At 39.3% G+C, this 22,593-nt stretch overlaps 1 protein-coding gene across 4 annotated transcripts in view; it reads left to right on the top strand.

Annotated features, from left to right (window-relative positions):
* The window catches only part of LRRC4C (leucine rich repeat containing 4C), an 826,012-nt gene extending 805,183 nt beyond the window's left edge, over window positions 1-20,829 (top strand). For 2 of the 4 annotated variants that reach the window (XM_090032958.1, XM_090032957.1), the window contains one exon: window positions 17,782-20,828. In XM_090032958.1, the coding sequence (XP_089889084.1) occupies window positions 17,824-19,737 (1,914 nt within the window). In that variant the 5' untranslated portion in view covers window positions 17,782-17,823 and the 3' untranslated portion in view covers window positions 19,738-20,828. Of the gene's footprint in view, window positions 1-16,790; window positions 16,904-17,781 lie in introns of those variants that run through there. The other 2 variants (XM_090032960.1, XM_090032959.1) reach the window with 2 other exon arrangements.
* The last annotated feature ends 1,764 nt before the right edge of the window (window positions 20,830-22,593 follow it).

The following is a 22,593-nucleotide window of genomic DNA, read 5'->3' as shown; positions in this document are numbered from 1 at the left end:
TGTTCATATCATGTTTAACAGCAGAAGCCAACTTTTGTAAAGGCTGCTTCCTATTAATAATTTGTCTGAACCTTTTGGTAATTCATTAAGGATGGGTGAATCTAGTGAAGAAAGTAATAAGGGGCCCAAATCCCAGCCACTATAAATCATCATAATTTCATTGTTTTCAGTGGAGAAATACCAATTAATAGCAACTAGCCAAACTTTCATGGAGCCATAGGGAAATAGACTCCCTTTCGCTTCTGCCTTTGCTTAAATCCATTTCAGATATTTATGGCCCCAGTCCAGCAATCAGGTCTGTGCTTCTTCTGACTTCTGTGCTCATTCATGGCTACAGTGTGAACCCAGACCCTTCGTAGTCCTGGCAGTCTCCAATAGTTTTTGATATTGCATTTATAGCTCATGAATTCCTAAGCTTTTCTTGAATAGGGTGAGCATGGGTAAACACTAACTTATGGGGAGCAACAAGAATGAGAAGCTAAAGTTGATTAAACTAGGTTTCTGTGACTCAGGCTTTCATGACTGGACATTATATGTAGTTGCCACTTAATCATCACCATCACCTATAACTGGAAAAAGGGCATGGACCTGCCAATTGTATAGTAAAATACACTCATGATTTCAATGTACTAGCTTATGTGCTGCCCAGTATGTGGTATCAACAGCACCTCTATTGCTGACCTATGTACAAAGTATGTACCCTGTAAAGTGTTATTTCAGTGGAACATTAGCACTTACAAGAACGCTATTATCATTTGCAGCAGCACAGAACTATGTGAACATGGTGTGAACGACTCAGGCAAAGCTCATTTTGTAAGAATAGAATGTGTATGTACTTTAGAATGCATAATGGTGCAATAAGGTTTTTTCTGGCATGAGTTTGCAATGGTTGAATTAGAGACTTATCTATCCATTTATAAGTACTTATATGATCCCCATTACTGTAATAGCCAAATGCCTCAAAATCTTTAATGTATTTATCCTTACAACATCCCCTAAGGTAGCAAATACAGATAAAGAACTAAGTCATAAATCTTCAGCTGGGGAGAGCTGGAAGCGTGTGTGTATGTCTGTGAATATGTTTGTCACCAGCTTGAGCACTACTTAGAGGGTGCAAACCCAGAAACCAAATTTTAAGCTACCGCCCTTGGTTTTTTAAACAAAATAATTTTGGCAGAAAGACTTAAGAGTCCATACTGAAAGCTATAAATATGTATCGATATAGTTATAATGCTAACAAGCTAAACTTAAAGAATAATATATCAGAGTCAAATATTTAAAGGTTAGGAAATGCCAAAATTAAGATTGTCTGTGTAACCTAAATTTGACCACAATGTAGGTATGCAGTTTGATATAGGGTTTGTTTTTGGTTTTTTTTGGAGGGGTGGGGGGGGTTGTTTTTTTAATTATAAGGGCTGGGTACAGATGTTTGGAGAAGTTAGAGGGAGATTAGATTGGATTAAAAATAGCCACCCAATCTAATTTAGTTTGCCCAGGTGGTGGGCCTTACACTTAGATTGACCTAACTAGGGAATGTAAGTATAAACTGAACAGAAGTTCAGGAAAGTTACAACAGTCTAAAACTGGCCAATCAGATCTAAGTTAATTGTATCTCAGCGGTAGCCTAACTTAGATTGGGTCTGGCAAGACTGATCTAATTGAATTTCTGTACAGTTCCCAGCACAGCCCTGAGACTTGGAAAGCCTACTTCACCCCCAGCACCAGGGTATTTCTGGCCCCACAGCCCCTCATCCCACCCCTAAATGAACAACCCCCAAGCTCTCCATGAACTAGCCACTTCCCCAGTCCACCAAAACCCCCATTGCTGAGAGGCAATCAAAACATGTTGGGGTGAGGGGAGGGGTGGACAGAAATGGAGTGGGGGCTGCTTCTTTAGGTGGGAGTTATTCATCTGGGGGGGCGGGATGAAAATAGCCTCTGGTCCTTGGTTAGGCAGGAGAGAACCTTCCATCCCCCCAAACCCTACAAGCCCCCTTGATCCTGCCAAATCCTCCCAGACCCCACCAACCCCCTCACAGAACCTGCTAGCTCCCCCAGATCCACCCCATTCCTGTCAAACTCTTCAGGTTCCCACCCACCCCCATGGAGCCTCCCTGACCCCCCAATTCCCTCTGCAGACCCCACTTTCCCCCATCCCTCAAGCCCTCCCCCACTAACCTTCCCATCCCAATTTACACAAATCCTAGAGAGATTTCTATTTAAGACAAACCTCCAATAATTAGATTCTATACATGGAAATTTATAAATCTATTATAATTTTTCATGTATAGATTCTAATTACAGATGGGTTGTCATTAAATTTGTCCACACCCCCATCACTGTAGTGGGGAAAGAAACAGCGGGGAGGGTCAGACTTCCACTCCTTAGTCCCTTGTCCCTTGCCCCTCAACCTACCCTCCCACCCCTTTTTCTCTAGCCCCCCTGCCTCACCTCAATGCCTGCCCTTCTGCCATGTGCCCCCCCCACCACGTGGTTCCCTGCTGCCTACCCCTTTCCTTGCCCTGTCCTTTGCCTCTTCCATGCCTGTGCCTGTCCTCTGCCACCTGTCCTCTTTGCCAAATATCCCCCAGTGCCTGCCCCCTCCCAACTTCTCCCTTACCGCCTGTTGTCTAACCATGTACTCAATTGCCCTCCACTCCCTGCACCTGTGCTGGGCCCCTTGTTGCCTTTCTCCCACCACATGCCCCCCGCAACCATGGCTGCCCCTATGTCTCTGCCTGCCCCACCTGCTCCCTATGCTACCTGTACTCCATGCCACTTACCTCCTGTGGTAGCTCTTGCTGCAGCTCCAGGACTGAAACTAGAGCTACCTAATCCATGCCAGTACTCAGATCTAAAATGAGGCCTTTTTTCTTCCATATTGAAATACACACACACACACACACACACACACACTTAAAATTATGAAAAAATTGCAACCCACTCATTTAGTTCATTCCCTGCTAATGCAGGATTACTCCCTAGGATATACAATGCTGTTTTTACTAGTTGTGGTAGGGAATTCACCAAATGCTTCCTAGCAGGATTCCCCCTAAATAGCAGTAATGTGAAATTCTTCTACTGCCAATCTTTGAGTCCTGTGAGACAATTTTTTTCTCCAATTCTGTTCAACATGAATAGCAGCCACTAGTTGAGCTTCTAAGATTATAACAACTCAAGTGCCTGCAGCAATAAGCAGGTGACACACAGCTCTCTACATATTGTTCATCTTGACCTCATCACAATCACCAAGATAGCTCACTACAGTACTTGGATGAGATCAGCTAATGGATAAAGAACAACTGGTTAAAGCTGAAAACAAGCAATATAGATTGGAAGTTCATGGGAAGAAGAAAGTATTTTGAGAGTTTGCAGCCATAGTACATTTTCTGTGGGTTGAATATACACAACCACTATTGGTTAATTCAGTTTGTAGTTTAGAAGGGCTCTTAAATTCGTTTTTGATGACCAGCCCTGATATCTTCTATGCTCAGTTGTCTAGGAAACCATTCTATCCCAGCAGATGACAAGCTGGTCTCAGTTATTCGCACTTTTATCATCTCTTGACTTCAGTAATGCAGTATACTCGAGCATGAAATTGTGACCTTTTAGGAAACTCTGCAAGGTACTCTACAATGCAGCGATATACACTATTTACATCCAACCGGCCTTCAGCTCTCATATGATACAATGGCTCTGCCCTACAGATCTTTGACTTTATTGTTCTTGGTGCACCATCGATGTGGGTCTGACACCCAGATATATAAAAGATTACCTAAAGCTTTGGAATTAAAACCCTTTTCTTGGGACACAATGTATCTTTTTTACCATAATGGTAAAATTTCTCTGGACAAGAAACAGGGATGAGTTCAAGACTCAGAAATGAACTTCCAGAGAAACTAAAAACTGTCACAGTCACCATCCTCTATTTAGCAAGACACAATTTTCTTCATACTTGCCTTCGTTAACATAATCATTGAAATATGTACATAGACCTGTACGTTCCTACCAAAAGAAAACACTGTTCTGAACATGCTGGCCTTCCTAGGGTGAAAGGATGAAAGAGAGAACGAACTGCACATGATGTGAAGCTATGTGATGACTCGGGGGAATAAAAAATGCCTATAAGTACTTGTTCATGTGAATAACAAACTTTGATCTGATACTGCTGTCTCTGGGAGACGTGATAGTCACATCACTTAATACACTACTTCAAGGCACTCATACTGTGGTAATGAGAGTATAAGAAGCCACATAGAAAATGTTTTTTTGTAAGAGGCAAGGATTTCTTAGACTGATATCTTTTATTAGACCAACTGAATATCTGAGCAGTGACAGCCAACACAGTACAGTAAAAAAATGAAATATCTTGTATTTGAAACCTTATCTAACTCTATCCCAAGTGTACTTTTGGTCCAATAAAAATATCACCCAAATAAATCCTTGCTTCTTACATAATTCTTGGACCATCCCAGCTACAGCATCGCTAACAGTGCCATTAATGCTTTTTTCCTAATGTTTTCTCCAATCTAGTTTTAAATATCATTAGAGGTAGGCTTTCTACCACTTAATTTGACAGCTGAATATGGATGAAGTATGCTCTAGCTGGAATGAGAATCAGGATGTCCTAATTATATCAGGGATTCCTTGTGTTAATTAGGCCATACCGTTTGATTTCTCTGTGCCTTATTTTTCCAGTTATAAAATAAAGATATTACTAACCTGAGGAATATTGTGAGGCTAAAATACTATTTGTTATGCAATTGTGACTCTTTCATCATGGGTGCTATGGAGTGCAGCCAAACTCCCATTGCCTTCAAAGGGCATTTCAGATATTACATCCATACATACTCACAGTGACAGCAGTATCAGGTCAAAGTTTGTTGTCCGCATGTACAAATACTTATAGGCAATTTTTTTTGCCCCTGAGTTGTCACATAGCTTCACTTTTAATTTTATTTCACTTGCTACCTCCTAAATTGACTTGAAAAATTTTCCCAGTTGTAATATTCAAAGGTGTACAAATACCGTGTTCAGGAGCACCTGTGACCTATTCATTGCTCAACAGTGATAGATTTAGTAATAATGTCCCTGCTATTCTGGCTGTGCTGCACTTCAGTAACACCTAGGGTTTAATTGAAAATACAGTCTGACCTTGGTTTTGTTCACTGGGCACAGAAAGGACTTAATTGCTATGATTCTGCTGCAGGACGTTATTGCAAAATGTCATATTGCTAATTTTGGCTTCTCTCACCTTATAGGAAAAAAACCCTCTCAAATACCAGTAAAAACAATGTTTTGCGGTTGCATGAAACTCCAATAAAACAAGTAATTTTCCAAAAAATTAACTTCTTATTTTTCTGCACCAATTTGTTGCACCCAGAATGCTATCACAGTATGATGATTGCATTGCCCCTAACAGTTTCATATTCCTTCATAATTAAATAAACAGCTTGTAAATTGCAGACCACAAAATGTCTGTGTTCCACTCTTACCTTAAGGGGTTTCCATAGTTACCAAGGACAAGAAGTTTAACCATCATTTGCTGGACTCCAGGCTATTCAGAGCCTTACCTTTTCTCTCTTGTCTCTATTTCTTCCTGCCTTTTTGTTTATTAACATAATGAGGAAGTCATTTGGACTCAGTTAGCCCCTGCAAATGCAATAATGCAAAATGGACTCTCATGCTTCAGTGTGTTTTGTGTTATTAACTGGATATGTTTCCTTGATATTCTCCCTGTAAAATGCATACTAGATGGATGCAGCCTGTAGTCACCAAGGTAATGAAACGCTATTATTCAGCAAGTCTCCTGTTCAACACAATATACTGTAGGCCTGAAAAATAGGAGGACTTCTTTCTCTTGCTCTTTCCCATATGCCTTTTACATGTCAATACAATTTAGAAAACTGGAATACCTAAGGGGATGTGTAAACTGTCCCAGTTACTGATATGCCCATAATAACAGTGTGGCACAAAAGAAGCTTGCTGATATAACATAGTGGGGAAGTTTTTTTTTAATTTAAATCGTGATGTATTCCTATTTCTCCCTTCATCTATTAATAGAAGAATTTTTCAGCAAGATTCTTGTTACTGTCCCTGCATTTTTTTTTCTAATTTCTCTTTTGCACTTTATAAAGTTCCCTCCTTTAACAGGTGTGTTTGCTCTGTTCTTTATTTGGAGTGGATTTTTAATTTTGACTCCCCCTTAATGAACACTTCTGGCTGTCTCATCTCAAGAAAGCAGGAAGATAATGAATATTCTTCATCAACTACCTCAGCTTTGGCAGCAGAGCATGCTTCTTGATGGTTTTTGAGAGTTCTGGGGAAGTCATATAATTGCCTTCTTTTGAATCATACATGCAGGACTTATCTATACATGCCAATTTAAGGTTCATTAGCCATTTGTAAGGCAAATTAAGGATGTGGGTCTGCATGTGCACACTCTTAATGCACCTTAAATATTGTGATTTTAGGCTAGTTCTACCTACATTTGATCCCTGCAAAAGCAAGTATCAAATTTAGGCACAAATAGCTAAAGTGCCTTAATGCACATGTAGATGCGCTAAGGCGCATTAACGCTGTGTATATTGACTGACTTGGGACTAACTTTAGTCCCAAGATGATCCGCATACTGCGTTAATGCACCTTAGTACATGTAGGTATAGACATGTGCCTAAATTACCTTAATGCACATTAGGCAAATGTGTGTTAAGTTTAGGCATGCATAAAAGTATGTGTAAACACACCCACAAGGTACTACTGGTTCATAGTGGTTGTAAAACAGTATCAATATGAATACTAATTCAAAATTTTGGTCTCTAAGTTTGTTTGTAAGCATTCCAATATAACCCAATACGAAAAGAGGTAATGAAGGTTCAAAAATAAAAATACTGGATATTTCTGTGGATTAGAGTTATGTTTTAGACTCATGCCACATGTCACAACATGCACGTGTTTCAGACTTATGCCTCAGAAGATAAGATAACCTGTAGTATTGAGAAGAGCTATCAGGAAAAAGGTTTATTTAAGGCCAGAATATTCTGAAAGTATCTTAAGTATCTGGATATCACCGTTACATACAGCATAGTGTACTGTTATGATTGTGTGACTCAAAAGCCTTCTGGTTTGGTCCAGGATGGGATTTTCTATGTCTTTATTTTACATTATGCAAGGAATGGTAAAACTTCTGTAATTACTAAAACATACAAGAGTATGTAATTACTTTAACATGTAATTACTAAAACATACTACAGTAATGATCAAAAACACTGTAGTTTTCCACTGTCTGAAGCTGTAGCATTTTAGACCACTATTTCAAAATACTGTAGAATTTTGCTGAAAGTGATGTTGACTTATATGAATTAATAGGCACAAGATATTTTGGGATATGTGGTGGGATATTACAAGACTTTTTGGAATAGTTTGTATTATTACTCTGATAACTTTGTAAGTTACCTGCCTTATACAAGTATTAAACCTCATAAGATAAAAAGCACTACAGAATTCCAGAGTAATAGTTCAAACAAATTTATTGACACTGGTATTAACTATAATGTTTTGGATCATTTGTTTAAATTACCATGTCACATTTATTTGGGGCTGGCTAAGTTACTCACATGTCTTCCAAGAAACTATTCCAGAAATAAGTTTGTATTATTACTGTAAAATAAAAATAGGCATAAAAAGTTTCATTAATAAGTATAGAGAAATTGCAGCTTAACCATTACTGGTTAATACATTTTTTTTGGCAGAGAGAGTGGCATCCAGGAGGTATTTTTGTGACTTTCATTCATGTTACAGTTGGTGCATGAGATGTACTAACAACTTAGTGTGAGTAATTACAAGTTTGCTGGTGTCAGGGCTATTGCAAGACTCTTCAGTGCAATTATTTGTTTTGGTATCCAGGTGTCTTTCCTCATAAATATCTGTCTAGGAGAATATAGAATATAAAAACAGAAAATAAGTTTTCAGAAAAGCTGTGTCTCATCAATAAAATTGTTGAAGTGGAAAAATTATGACTTGAGGAGCCCAAGAGGCTAGGTAGGAAATCTTTTAGCCACAAGCAATTGGTTTGAATCTTTCCTGGGCCAGTACAGAATATGAAACGATACCTAGGGTTTGTCTACATGTGGACATTTGGGGAAATTAATCTATAGTATTTCTGCAGTGGATTAATTGAACTTCATTGCATTTCTGTGTGGACATCCTTATTCAGAATTCAAGTGCACTCAATTTGATTTAGTTTAACTCATGAACGAAGCTAAATCAAATTAAGACTACATAATTCTGATTAAGAGAGTCTATAGAGAGTGTTTAAAGCAGTTTAAAAAATCCACATTAAAAGTTAATTCAGATTAATATTCTTAAGTGCCTCTGTATAGACAAATCAAGTCTGTCATTAAAGTTTTGTGGCATTAGTAAATAGAGTTTAGTTCAGCTTTTACTGGGCAGGTACTAAATGACTCCAATTAGCCCCATTATGAAAAAAAATCTCAGTGGAGAGATTAGGGCCATTAGGCACCTATACACAAGCAGTGAGGCTGCTCCAATGCACTGTAATTACAGTGTGTCAGAGCAGACTTAATTCATCAAGTCTGTTGGAGCATGGTAATTACTGCGCTCTAGCAGTCTCCAGTGTTTCATGTATCAGCCTCCCCACACTTCAAAATGGCAGCAGTGGCACTTTATCTAAAGCTTATTCAATGGGCTTTAGGTCAGGTGCCCCCATCCACCATTTTGAAGTGCAGGAGCACTGATACATGAGATGCTCGGATGCTTTAATTAGAGTGGCTCTTGGAGCCGCTTTAATTAAAGTGCCCCCAGCGCCTCCGCTCCTGGAACACTTGTATAAACACCCATAGAGTCTATTTTGTAGTATAGATGTGTTCTTAATGTAGGGGGAGTATATAGGCTGACAATGAAAATGACAAATCTTCCTAGTATATATTTATGACACTTAGGCTATGTCTACATGAGTTGCTGTCCATGTATTCGCTTGAGACTACTGCGCAGTAGCGTTGCATGGCAGAAACAGTGACCTGATGGCAGTGCACACTACTCTCAGGTAACTGCACAGTCAGCATCACAAAAAAGGCATTTGTCAGCACTGCTGTGTAGTAGCATGGGTTACTGCACAGTCATTTAGTATTTGCTTATACAAATACTAGATGACTGCACAGTGACAACTGTGTAGTCAGTGTCTCTTGTCGACATGGTCTTAGAGAAATATATAAGTCTTTCCTTTCCCTGTTTAATTACCTCTTATCTGATGATCCCTGAATTTCTCTTTTGATGCCCAAAATTCACAAAGGACACAAAGTGACAGTGAAAACAGATTAAGGTAGAATACTCAAAAATAGAGATACACCCGACTGTTATAGTGATATTCACCCCAGAATTTACCTGTACAAACTGTCTATTCAGAAAAGTAAGTAGTTGGACATAGTTTGTGTTCATTGTGAATGTGAGGGTAAAAGACAGAAATAAGAAAATGTAGTAGAGGAAACGAGGAGCCTTGCTCAGCCAGAATTCTTATGAAATAAAGCAATTTTCTTTATAAAAAAAGATAGTCAAACTCCACTGAAGTCAATCGGGATCTAGTATGGATGGCCTTCTCCAATCGCGTTTATGTATCTTAGGTGAGTGTCCTACACAAGGGCACATCTACACATGTTCCTGGCTGTGCAGTTGTTACTGCACAGTCATTTAGTACTTGTTTTAACTAAAGCAAAACTAAGGTGATACATAGGTTGTTTCCAACCCTACTGTGCAGTAGCAACAGTGTCACAGGTCATGCTTGCCAACATAGGAATGAGCTGCATTGCTGTAGATCATCACTATGGACATACAGCTTCTTGTGTAGATATAAAGCCACTGTAGCTCAAGTATATGGTAAAGATTCAGTAGGATTGGACTGGAAGGCATGGAAAAGAATACATTATCTAACCTACCTGTCCCACCAGCCCTCCTTGATAGGTGATGCAGCAGAGTAGTGGATCTCGACACTTGCTTTCTTAGGGTTTTGTTACAAATTATACTTTATGCTTCTGAAATGTCAATCAGTGTTAGTGTTACCTTGAGTGGTCACATCTACCTGTGCAATTGCTCTCAGGTGCACCATTTAAACATGTGCCCAGGAGTAATGAACTCTGGAGAAATCAGCTTCAGAATTTATTATGGAACCCAGTCAAAGCATCCCTGGTTGGCAAGGGGCTGCCAGTGCAAAGCTGCTCTGACCAGGCTCAATGTCCTGCGGAGAGGCTGGCTGGGGCAGGGCAGCATCCATATCTGTGCTGCTGTGCATGAAAAAAGCTCTGCAGCAGGGTGGGAGGAAGAATTGGCTTGTAGCCAGTACCACCCTGTGGGCAGTAGTGATCAGGGGGTAGAAAATGTGTCCACACAGAACAGGAGAGTGGGGGGAGGGGACACTGCATCCTGGGATACTGGAGGACTGAAACGTGTGGCTTATTTCTGGTCTGGCCACATATTCATGGAACATGAGCTGGGTAACATGCATCAGAGATAAAACTGACCTGGAGTGGCATAACTTTAAATACCTAAAGGTTGCTTACGATGAATTTTCATGTCTAAATGTGTGGACAGTCAAGAGGTTAAGAGCTCCAGGAGCTACATAAAATGAATGTGTAACAAGGGCCTCCTTAGGCTATTCCTATATACTGCAAGGTAGGGATTCCAAAGAACTGGATTCCAGGTAAAATGTGGATTCCTTTCTTTTGGCAAATTAAAAATGTCTAGAATATTTGAAAGCCGTGTTGGTTAATAGAATAAAGTTGTTTTCCCCTCACCCAATGATCAGTGAAACAAAAAATATCAGATAAGTTGTTATCCCCTATTTTTCCAGTGAGGGGGAAAAGAGGTACAGGGAGAGAAAAGGGAGCTTGGATTTCTGGTATCTCACCTTCATTTGGTCCTGTGTATAATCAGAGCTGTTCATTCTGCAAAGCTGCTTGTATAGAACGTTTTACCTACCACTATGTTAACTAAAAGTGAAATAAAAAGCAAGTAGATAGAAGCTGTTAGGCTCTGAAACCACCTAGGCTGTTACACATTATCACAATGGCTCCCTAAACTGCTGTTGAGCCTTTTAAAGTCCCATAGCTGTGTAAAGAGAAAGCTGTGTTTAAAAGGAGTAAAAACATATGTATTAGCCATTCAGTGAAAAGGTTTTTGCTGTAAAAATAACCTGTACTGTGAAAACATTACTAGGGAGGATTTAGAAAGAAATCTATGAGAAAAAAGAAAATATACAATTAGAAATACAGGCTGGGAAGACCTAAAAGATCAGTACGTTAACCCAATCTATGAACTGGTGCAGTATCATGCTTAAAGTAGTACTTTAATAAGGGTATAGCTTGTTTGTGCATATTGGCAAGAGAACAGTACTGTGCAAGGTGGGAAAGTGAAAGTGGAGGACTTGGGTTTTTTTTCTGAAATGGAAGGCCACTCCCCCATAGACACTAAATGGGATGAAGATGACAGGAATGAAGGTTGAGGGAGGCTAGGGTGAATGAATATGTGACTACCTGATTGCAACCGAACTCTTCACAACTATCTGGGAAGACACATCTGTAGCATCTGCAAAGCCAATGTCATCTGAGGATATATAAGCCCTATAGAACTCTCCTACCAAGATCTTAGTCTCAGTGTAGATACCAGGATTTTTTTTTTTTTTTTGCCTGTTTCAGTTTCCTGTTTTAGGTTATGTTCATTGTTTGTGATGTGTAGATTAAAAAATTCTGGCTTTGTCTGCCAATGTTGATGCCAGATGAGAATCAATATGAGTTGCTGAGGTTATGGAAAGGTGTCAAACAAGTCTTTCGTGTTTAAAGTCAGCCTTGGATTTGGACATTTTTATTGTTCCATTTCCTGCTCAGTTCCATGCATTGTAGCTACATCAGTGATCCCAAGGCTAAACATTTTTTTTAAAAAGAGACAGATAGATGCCTGCTGAAAAGTAATTTTCCTTACTTGCGTCAGAAGGGCAAGTGTGAACTGGCCGTGATTTTCTCCAGTGCATGCACACATGACTGAGTTGTGAAAAGTGAACTCAATACTCCTTTGCTTGACCTGGCTTTACATTGATGATGACACAATTGTGTGATATCAAACGACTTTTTGGATATAGGCCAACGAGTCCTAGGCAGGGTGCCATAGTACCCTGAAGTGCTTTGAGATCCTTGAAAGGATTCTGTGGGGTGACACTCAATGTTAGCACTGTTAGGTGTACCAATATAATTCAGTAGAAAAACTCAGCAATTCAAAAAGGAATCCATAGAATTAAAACATTTTGACTTCTTGTGACCTTTCCGAGTTCTTTGCAACAGAAGAATTGCTTTATTATTTTTCTGTAGTGCCTCACATCTATTGGGGAGTGCCTGAAATCTATCAAGGAGTGCCTTATGTAATGCATAAATCCAAGGGGTAAAGTTAAGGTTATGCAGGCAAACATAATATAATCATTTCCTAACTTACAGGAATTGGATTGAACTTAATTGAACAACATTCTCAATATTTTACATTGAAATTTAAATGTAAACACTAGTACTATTGAGTTGTGTTGTTTGTACATGTGTTGCTAGCCAAAAATATCTTGGAAGTAAAGAATGATCAAGGGGAATGAAAGAAGCTTGTTGACTGTCCACACGTGCTGTTTTTGTTTGAATTTTCTTAGAAACTGAAAAGGGAAATTGTGCCTTGTTAATCTTACTAGAATCTTTCAGTGGCCTGTGATGGAATTATTGATAAAAAGTTTATACAACCTGGTGGAACCACTCTTAATTAGCTCTGCTCCTTCCTAATAAAGAGATCCCAGAGGGTAAATGTGCTTGTCATCCTCTCCAGAGCTTACTTGTTGTCCCGTACGTTTGTCACCTCTTATTCAATAAGCATATGAGTCCCCTAGAAAAGACAGTACAGAGTTTTGGACACCCGTCTTTATCTTTCTTTCTCATACGAGCCGCAGTCTTTGTTATTACCCAGTGCCTGGCTACAGCTGGGGATTGGATCCAGATGAACCAGATAAAGCTGATACCAAACAAGACAAATATGATGATTGTTGGCAATCTTTATGGGGGGGGGGGGGGGGGGGTAAGGATGTTCATCACTGGTGGGATTTAGTCCCCCTGTCACTTAATTCTGCAGTCTTTGGGTGCTGCTGGATCCTTTGCTGTATCTGGATCTCCAGGTTGTGGTGGTAGTTAAGAGCATCTTTTACCAACTCTGTCTGGTGAAAAGGCTTGGAATATTTCTTTCAGATTTTGATCTGACCACTATCATCCATGCTTTTTTAAACTTGAGGCTACACCACTGCAAAATGTTCTATGTGGGGCTGTCCTTGACGCCTGGCCAAAAGCTGCAGCTAATGTATAACGTGGCAGCTACCTTCTGATGGGCCTGAATCACCAAGAACACATTAGTCCAGTGCTCCAGAGCCTGCCCTGGCTCCCAATAACTTTCTGAAAAGTATTCAAGGAACTGGGTCTGACCTGTAAGGTCTTGGTACTACATGCCTACATACCTATCTCATTTTCCTTTGTGTTCCATCTTGATCCCTAAGATCCAATAAGAGGAGCCATCTGCAAGTATCATCTGTGTATCAAGTGTGCATGGGAAGTCATGCTTTTGGAACTCATTTTTTTGTGGTTCATCAGAACCCAATCCAGGACATCTTCTGGAAGCAATGAAAGCCTTTTTATTTGAACAGGCATTTAGCAAGCAAGGTTAAGTTGGGGTGTGCTTTAGGGAGCTGTTATTATATACCTTCTATATAATTTAATATTTTATTTGTGTTTTTATAAGTTAGTCTGGCTTTTATTGTAAGCTGCCCTGAGTCTCTTTTGGGAAATGTAGTACATAAATCTAATAAATGAATTAAATCGATAAAGCCAACCTTTATATTTTGCCAGCAAAAAAAAGAGAGAGCGATTGAATTGCGAGTATATGCATCATTCCTTTTCCATGTCCTTGTGATAAGGAATTTAACAGAATCTTCATATTTGCTGGAATATGACAGGGCCATGCCATGAGCATTTCTGTTATGGCTTCAAATTTGCAATCTTTGAGCTGTTAACTATGCACCTTAGCACTAGCACCACCCCATCCCCCAATATGCATCTGAAAATGGGTCTTTATGTGAGGATCATTAAAATATATATCACATTTTTAAGGCTGGAGCTAATGAATTTAAAAATTCATTTAGTGCTGGCTATTTTTCAGTATATTATTTTGGGTGTAATTGACCTTGATGGATATGGTCTGCACAATGAAAGGGGGAACCACAGTCCAAACAAGGATGACTATTTGTACCCATGTGTACTGCAAAGGGAAATCTTGAGCACCCTATTGCCTGGTTAGACTCCAGTGGTTATGGTGGCTAATCTGCAGCATCAGACTCACATGTGAAGAGACTGGATTTTAGCTTACCCTCCCTAGCACTTCAATGACACAAAGCCTAATTAGACTCAACCTATGCTGATATAGGGGATTTTATATCATGCATTACTAGAGATGAGGAAAAACACTTATATAAATAAGTTCAAAAATAAAATCAAATAGTAGCTACAAAAGCTAAAACTCCACACATACACTCAGACACTCAGTAAAATACTAGAGGCTTCTTATCTTTTGTACTTACACTCCTAAAATACAAAACAAAATCTAGATACACAGGAAGATAAAATGAGCAACCCCCCACAAAATACACACATGAAAATGTCTCCAAATTTTCTTCTTCTTTGTCCTGTCATTCTTGCAGTGGCCTCCTTGGTTTTTAATATGTGTGTTTAGGGTATCCAGTTAGCTAAGCAAACAATAAGATGGGATGAAAATGTACACATATATAACAGGTAGAGAACAATTATTTATGGTGACTTCAGAGAGCATGGGCCTCAGGCTTAAGTCTGAATGAAGTATGCTTGGTGCAGGACCTAAACGGGAAAGGTAAAGATAAATGTCACAGGATCGTTTGGCCTGTAATGCCAGCATGAGCATTAGGGCTCTGTGAATAAGTGAATTTTGGTCCAGTAGTTACAGAAAAATATTAGGGGAAAATATTTCAATTTCAGTTACCATAACAGAGAAGAAAAAAAGACAATTTGGCGGTCAAACAAAATGTTCAACCTGAAGTAGGAAAAAAATCACTCTGGATACTGTTAATAAATACAAAAGAAATGAAGAGGTAGAAACAAGGAGGAGGAAATTGTTCCCCTTTTACAGTAGTTAATGGCAGTCAAGAGATACAGGCTCAGCACCTTTCTGTGCCTGAGACTATATAAACTCATGTCACCACCTCCCTCCCACTCCAATACACAGTTTTTCAGGGACTCAAGCAGCACAGAATAGTATCACATTTAGGCCCTGTTGATACTTTCACTTTTGCAAGACATACTCATGGACTGGAATAGGGAGTGTTACTCAGGTATCCCATCTCTCAGTTAAGTGTTGTAACCAACAGGCAATAAAGAGAAAGGGTGGAAGTGGATCTGCTGGATGCAGATGGATCTCCCAACTACATATCATTCCAAACATACAACGATACATGATAACCTAGAACTTAACTGCGGTGGAATAAACTCTGTTCTTAACTACAGTAGAGTCAAGAGAATTGTACTGCTGCATGGGGGGAAGTGGTTCAATGATTACCTGTTTTATTACTTGCTAATGGGATTTATTGTTTATGCCTAGTACTTAGAGGATAAGTTTTAAAGAATGCATTAATTAAACACACTAAAATAAAATGATAGAAAAATATTTAAAAATGGCATTCAATTTGTAGCAAAATCCATTCAAAGATCTTAGCAGTATCAATACTAAATGCCTGTTCATGCTTTTATTGCTTTCAAACCATTGTGACCTTACTGACCTCACCAGATTTACTACCCCTTTTATACAACAGTGTAAGATCAGAATCATGCCTGATTAATTAAACGTTGCCTTCCCTCCGTGAAGCTAGTATAAACAGTGACTTGATTTTTATAGACACAGAAGGAGGTTGCCCAAGGTTGCAAAAGGCAGAGGTGCCAGTTTCTTGAATAGATACTACAATGACTGGTGTCTTATAAACAACAAAGAGTAAATACAACAGTCCAGCTCTTCCAGTGATCAGCTTTAACCATTAATCCATGCTGCTTCTGCAGTAAAGATTTAAAAGTTCAAATGAAAACCCTTTCTAATTCTAAGCTATAACAAAAAGTTAGTACCAACAGTACCAAACCACATACATAAATACGGGCACATTTACACATCACCATACGGCAACATTGCTACGACGCCATGCTTATTTCCTTTTGGAAGTACTAAAGCACAGTGCAGTAACTGCCCATACTACACCATACATGTGGTGCTCAGGGGAGTGCACCACTCTGGACATAGCTGCCGATCATGTGTAGACCCACATGATCAGTGCATCAGCATAGCATGCCATACAGTGACATAGTGCATCACTCCATTGTCGTAAGGTGACATGTAGATGCACCGTACATGTACTTTGAATTTATAATTATAGCAAGTCTGTCATTAAATGAGCAACTCCAGTGCACAATATACTGTTTTTTCTTTTACTTTCTATTGTATTATCCCTTACCACAGTTTAAAAACTAGGATATCTTTTTAGTGCAAAATGAAACAAAAATGGAAATAATAGTAGAAAACCTTTAGCTGATAGTATTTTGTTCTACTGAATACATGTATTATGCATCTTGGTGCTCTGGGTTATAAATGTGCTTTGAGTTTGCTGTAATTTATAAGACTTCACTTTTGGCTGATTTATAGGAAATTAATCTCTACAGCAGAGGGACCTTGCAGTGAGCAGCAGATTGAAAATGAACCCAGAGCTGGGGGATTTAGGCACTACTACAAATGAATCAGCACTGAAAGTCTTTTAATGGTAATGATCATTTGCAGAGTGTAAAGGTCTTCCCCCTGCTCTTCCTTGCACTAAGATCTGTAGGAAATTTTTTTAGAGGTAGCAGTGAAATTGCTAACCCTGCAGCTACTGAGATATTTTTTCAGAGTTTAAACAGCTATTCTTTATTTCTGTGTTCAGCACACATTTACTAATGAGTGTTTCTCTGCTGCTGCTGCCAAACATGAGAATAGAGGAGGAAATATCGTGAAATTGGATGAGGCTGTTTAACAGTGGGGGAGAGCTGATGCTCAGCAGGTCACACAAAGCTTTGGGTAGTTTTGTATTTGCTTCCATGAAATAAGAAAGATCTTGCACTCACATTTTCATGGTCTACATTCAACAGTAAAAGCTTCACTTACAATATGGCCCCAGACCTGCATTCACATTCACACAGGCTTAAAGGTTCAAAAAGGTGAAGCCTTATCTTGCTTTTGAGGTTTTGGGGTTTTTTTCTGTTTGTTTGTTTTTTCTGCTTTAAAACACTGGGTACTTAGATAATTTCTTCACTGTTGTTGCCTGCCTGTCTCTTCAGGTTCTTGTCATTGGTTCTCTGGGCTCCCCTTCTATACCTACAGTGCAAGTGCTTCTCTTAGATACTGGTAGGTGATGCAGTTTACCTGCCATCCTGTTACAAACATTTATAACTTGAAATGAAGTATGGCCTACATTCTGAAGTTGCTAAATTGAAATGCAAGTTGTAGCTTGCGCTGTTGTGTGGAAAGCTGCAAACACCAAAACCCATATCTAATGGAAAAGGCACGATTGACTGAAAAGCACTGAGAATTTTTTATCAGCTAACATTAATATTTGGTATTTATTTAACGTTCTTCCCTCCCCCTTCCTTTCTTTTCTTGCAGACTATTCAAACTCCAGAAGGACCAACACCAAATAAATTATGAATGTTGAACAAGATGACCTTACATCCACAGCAGATAATGATAGGTCCTAGGTTTAACAGGGCCCTATTTGACCCCCTGCTTGTGGTGCTATTGGCTCTTCAACTACTTGTGGTGGCTGGTCTAGTAAGGGCTCAAACTTGCCCTTCTGTCTGCTCCTGCAGCAACCAGTTCAGCAAGGTGATCTGCGTGCGGAAGAATCTGAGAGATGTCCCAGACGGTATCTCTACCAACACACGATTACTGAATCTTCATGAGAACCAGATTCAAATCATTAAAGTGAATAGTTTCAAACATTTGAGGCACCTAGAAATCTTGCAGCTAAGCAGGAATCACATTAGAACAATTGAAATAGGGGCCTTCAATGGTCTGGCCAATCTCAACACTCTGGAACTCTTTGACAATCGTCTTACCACCATCCCTAATGGGGCTTTTGTATACCTGTCAAAACTGAAGGAACTTTGGTTGAGAAACAACCCAATTGAGAGCATCCCTTCTTATGCTTTTAACAGAATCCCTTCCCTGCGTAGGTTGGATTTGGGTGAATTAAAAAGGCTTTCATATATCTCAGAAGGTGCCTTTGAAGGTTTGTCCAATTTGAGATATTTGAACCTTGCCATGTGCAACCTTCGGGAGATCCCTAACCTTACACCGCTTGTAAAACTGGATGAGCTAGATCTTTCTGGGAACCATCTAACTGCCATCAGGCCTGGGTCCTTCCAAGGATTAATGCATCTTCAAAAATTGTGGATGATACAATCCCAGATTCAAGTGATTGAACGAAATGCCTTTGATAACCTTCAGTCACTGGTAGAGATCAACCTGGCACACAACAATCTCACACTACTGCCTCATGACCTTTTCACACCACTCCGACTAGAAAGGATTCACCTGCACCACAATCCTTGGAACTGCAACTGTGACATTCTTTGGCTCAGTTGGTGGATTAAAGACAAGGCACCCTCCAACACTGCATGCTGTGCCCGTTGCCACACACCTCCTAACTTGAAAGGAAGGTACATTGGTGAACTGGACCTGAATTACTTCACGTGTTATGCTCCAGTGATAGTGGAGCCACCAGCAGACCTCAACGTCACAGAAGGCATGGCTGCAGAGATGAAATGCCGAGCATCAACTTCTCTGACTTCTGTATCTTGGATTACTCCAAATGGATCAGTTATGACACATGGGGCATACAGAGTTCGGATTTCTGTGCTTAGTGATGGCACATTAAATTTTACAAAGGTGACCGTGCAAGACACGGGCTTGTATACATGCATGGTGAGTAACTCTGTTGGAAATACCACAGCTTCTGCCACACTTAATGTGACTGCAGTGGAAAATGGTTACACATACTTTTCAACTGTCACAGTAGAGACTGTGGAACCTTCTCAGGATGAGGCACGGACCACGGAGCAGGTCGGCCCCACGCCAGTTACTGACTGGGAGACCACCAACATGACAACCTCTCTCACTCCACAGAGCACAAGGTCAACAGAAAAAACGTACACCATCCCAGTGACGGACCCAAACAATGGGATTCCAGGAATAGATGAGGTTATGAAGACTACCAAAATCATAATTGGTTGTTTTGTGGCTATCACCCTCATGGCTGCTGTGATGCTGGTAATTTTCTACAAAATGAGGAAACAGCATCACCGGCAGAACCACCATGCTCCAACACGGACTGTAGAGATTATTAATGTGGATGATGAGCTTACAGGTGACACACCCATAGAGAGTCACTTGCCCATGCCAGCAATAGAGCATGAGCACTTAAATCACTATAACTCTTATAAGTCTCCTTTCAACCACACAACAACAGTTAACACAATAAATTCAATACACAGTTCAGTGCATGAACCGTTATTGATCCGAATGAACTCTAAAGACAATGTACAAGAGACTCAGATCTGAAACATTTATGAAGTTATGGGGTGGGAGGGGACAAAAAAGACGGTTTATAAAACAAATGACACAAATGACTGGGCTAAATCTACTGTTTCAAAAAAGTGTCTTTACAAAAAAAGAAATTTATTTATTAAAAATTCTATTGTGATCTAAAGCAGACAAAATTATGTGTATTCCTCAGAACCTGTTTTTGCTGCACTTATTTACCCAAGTCCTTTCCTCCTCCTTCCTCTACCTACTCTAACCCCCATTGGCCATATTTTTCATAGAAGTTCTTGATTCCCTAAAAGAACTGGTCTAGGAAATTTTGTATGAATTCTGTTACACTTTGAGAATTTTTATGGTGAATTCTAGTGGTGAGATTTGGTCTATTTTGTCTCTTTTTTCTGTTTCATTTTTCTTTCCTCATGCCCTTCTTGAATCATTCAACAGGATGTGGAGCATTAGGGGTAGATTTATAAGGAAGAATAAGAAAAAAAAACAAAAAACAATTTTTAATTTTTTTTTCATGTAATGACCTGTTCTGTATTTACCAAGAGGACCATTCTGTGAAAGAAGAAACAAAAAAAAAGAAAATATCCAAGAAATTAATTTACTTGTGAACAGCTATAAAACCCATGATCTTTTAAACAATTCTAGAATCAGAATTTGTAGTTCAAACACTAAAATAAGATTATAAATAAAATACTGTTGTTTTTTTTCTGTACTTGGATATAACTCATTTTTAGTGTGGCTTTAAACATTAAAAGTTTGCTAAGAATTTTACTATCTTCTGCTGTCATGATCCAAACACATCTACTTCAAAGAATATTGTTATAGTGTTTTGGATCATTACAGAGGAATAATATATTTTATATTAATATTTAAACTGGTAAATAAATATACCTTATACTTAATGGAAAATTATGATGATTTACTCTAAGGGACTTTTCAGCTTTCTTCATTGGATTAAAACATTTTCCAAACACATTCCTTAGTGTGATGAAGGTGTCTACAAAGAGTTCAAGTACTAGTGGGATAACTAAACAAAGTTGAAAATATTGTTCTTATTTTAAAGAAATGCTACCTGGAATTGGCATGTGCTCCAGGATTGTGTGTGTTGGGGGCCGGGGAGTGGGGTCTGCTTTAATTAGAGTGGCTCTGAGAGCCGCTCTAATTAAAGCACCCAATGTGTCATGTGTATCAGTGTCCCCACACTGAAAATGGCAGCAGAAGCGCTTTAACTAAAGCTTATCGAACAAGCTTTAGTTAAAGTGCCCCTGCCACCATTTTTGAGCATGGAGACACTGGTACACATGATGCTGGAGTCTTGATCTTTAAAGCCAATAGCTTTCATTGGGTAGGTCTTGAAATGTTTCTAACTGTTAATATGAAACTTGTGCAGACACCCACCCAAGAATACATCCCAGAGCCCACATTCCTGGAATGGAATCAATGTGCTATCAATAATGTTTCACAGAGAAAAATATTTGAAAGCATTTGACTGACCTAGAAATAAAGCATGACCAAGAAACCCTTGTTCATATACAGAGGTAAATCCAAATTGCTTGCAGCCTATGCCTACTTTTTTACCTATTGTAATGCCAAAGTATATTCCTATTAGACTGATTAGCTTATATTGATTTAGATAGTTTACTTACACTTTTTTCCCTTTAATATGTTCCCCAGAATTTAGTTTTTTGAGTAGGTTTATGAGCTGAGTATGTGTTGGCTTGACTTGCATGCTAAGAGCTAGAACAAACAGTGATCATGAGTGTTTAGACTCTAGGGCCATGTCCAGATGTGCAGGGGCATGCACTTGCAGTGGCAAAAATAGTAGTGGCACAAATTTGTGCTGCTACTTTTTGCCAAAACATACTTTCCTATCCATGCACTTTGTCCTGCTTCAGGCAAACTGCCTGTACTCAACTCCTTCTAGGTCCCAGCATGCTGGAGGAGCTCCACCACAGCTGAAGGAGTGAAGATGCTCTGGCTGGCAGCCAAAGCATCTCGCTGGAGCACTAAGCCTCCATGTCTTCGGGCACATGCTCCTGTCATGTGCACCATGCTGTGGTTTTTTCCCAGTGCTTTTTTTGCTACTGGGCTGCAAATTTGCACATTTTAACATTTCCCATGTGCACCTTGTGCCACCATGACTCTCATGCCCCTGCTCATCTGTGCATAGCCTAGCTGTGCAAATTATGCCAACATAGACTCCATATATGGGCAGGTAAGGTAAGTAGATTTAAGGGGTTTAAGGGAGTTTCTATGAATGTAACAAAGTCTAATTTATTCACTGAACTTGGCTCTTTGTCATCTTACTTTTATTTCCCTACTTATCAACAATTTCTTTTGTTGCCAACATCCTACCCCTGAAAATTAAAGGTCCAATTCCCTATCTAGGATCAGAAACTGACTTCTGTTGAAGTCTTCACAGGACCAAGATCCTCCTAAGTTGTTTACCTGTCTACATAGAGTGAAAGGTTAAATGCTCCACTGTAGGATGTACAATCTTGAAGGTTGCAAGTGAATTTTTAAGGCAGAAGGTCTAATCTACAAAGGACGCTGGATGGATGAAACTGAATCACTGTGTGAAAGGAGTATGCTAACTATGCTACAAAAGGAAACACAAAAATCCTCAAATAATCTCAGAGAAATATTTGGCAATACATTATCTTTTGATGCATTGCATGAAAAATAATATCTGCTTTAAGAGAATTTTAATAGAAGATGAAGATACGTATGAATTAAAAATATTGTACTATTGGATAGTTTGTGGTCCTACAGATACTGCTTCCTAGCTCTCTTCTCATTTTCTTAGTTCTTTACGTCATTTCCCCACTAAATCTATACAAATATTGTGATCAGATCTGTTCAGGAATA

This window comes from Crocodylus siamensis, chromosome 2, assembly GCF_052110815.1.
Source record: "Crocodylus siamensis isolate JL-2025a chromosome 2, ASM5211081v1, whole genome shotgun sequence".
Taxonomy (NCBI): Eukaryota; Metazoa; Chordata; order Crocodylia; family Crocodylidae; genus Crocodylus; species Crocodylus siamensis.
This window is presented reverse-complemented; position numbering and strand designations above follow the sequence as displayed.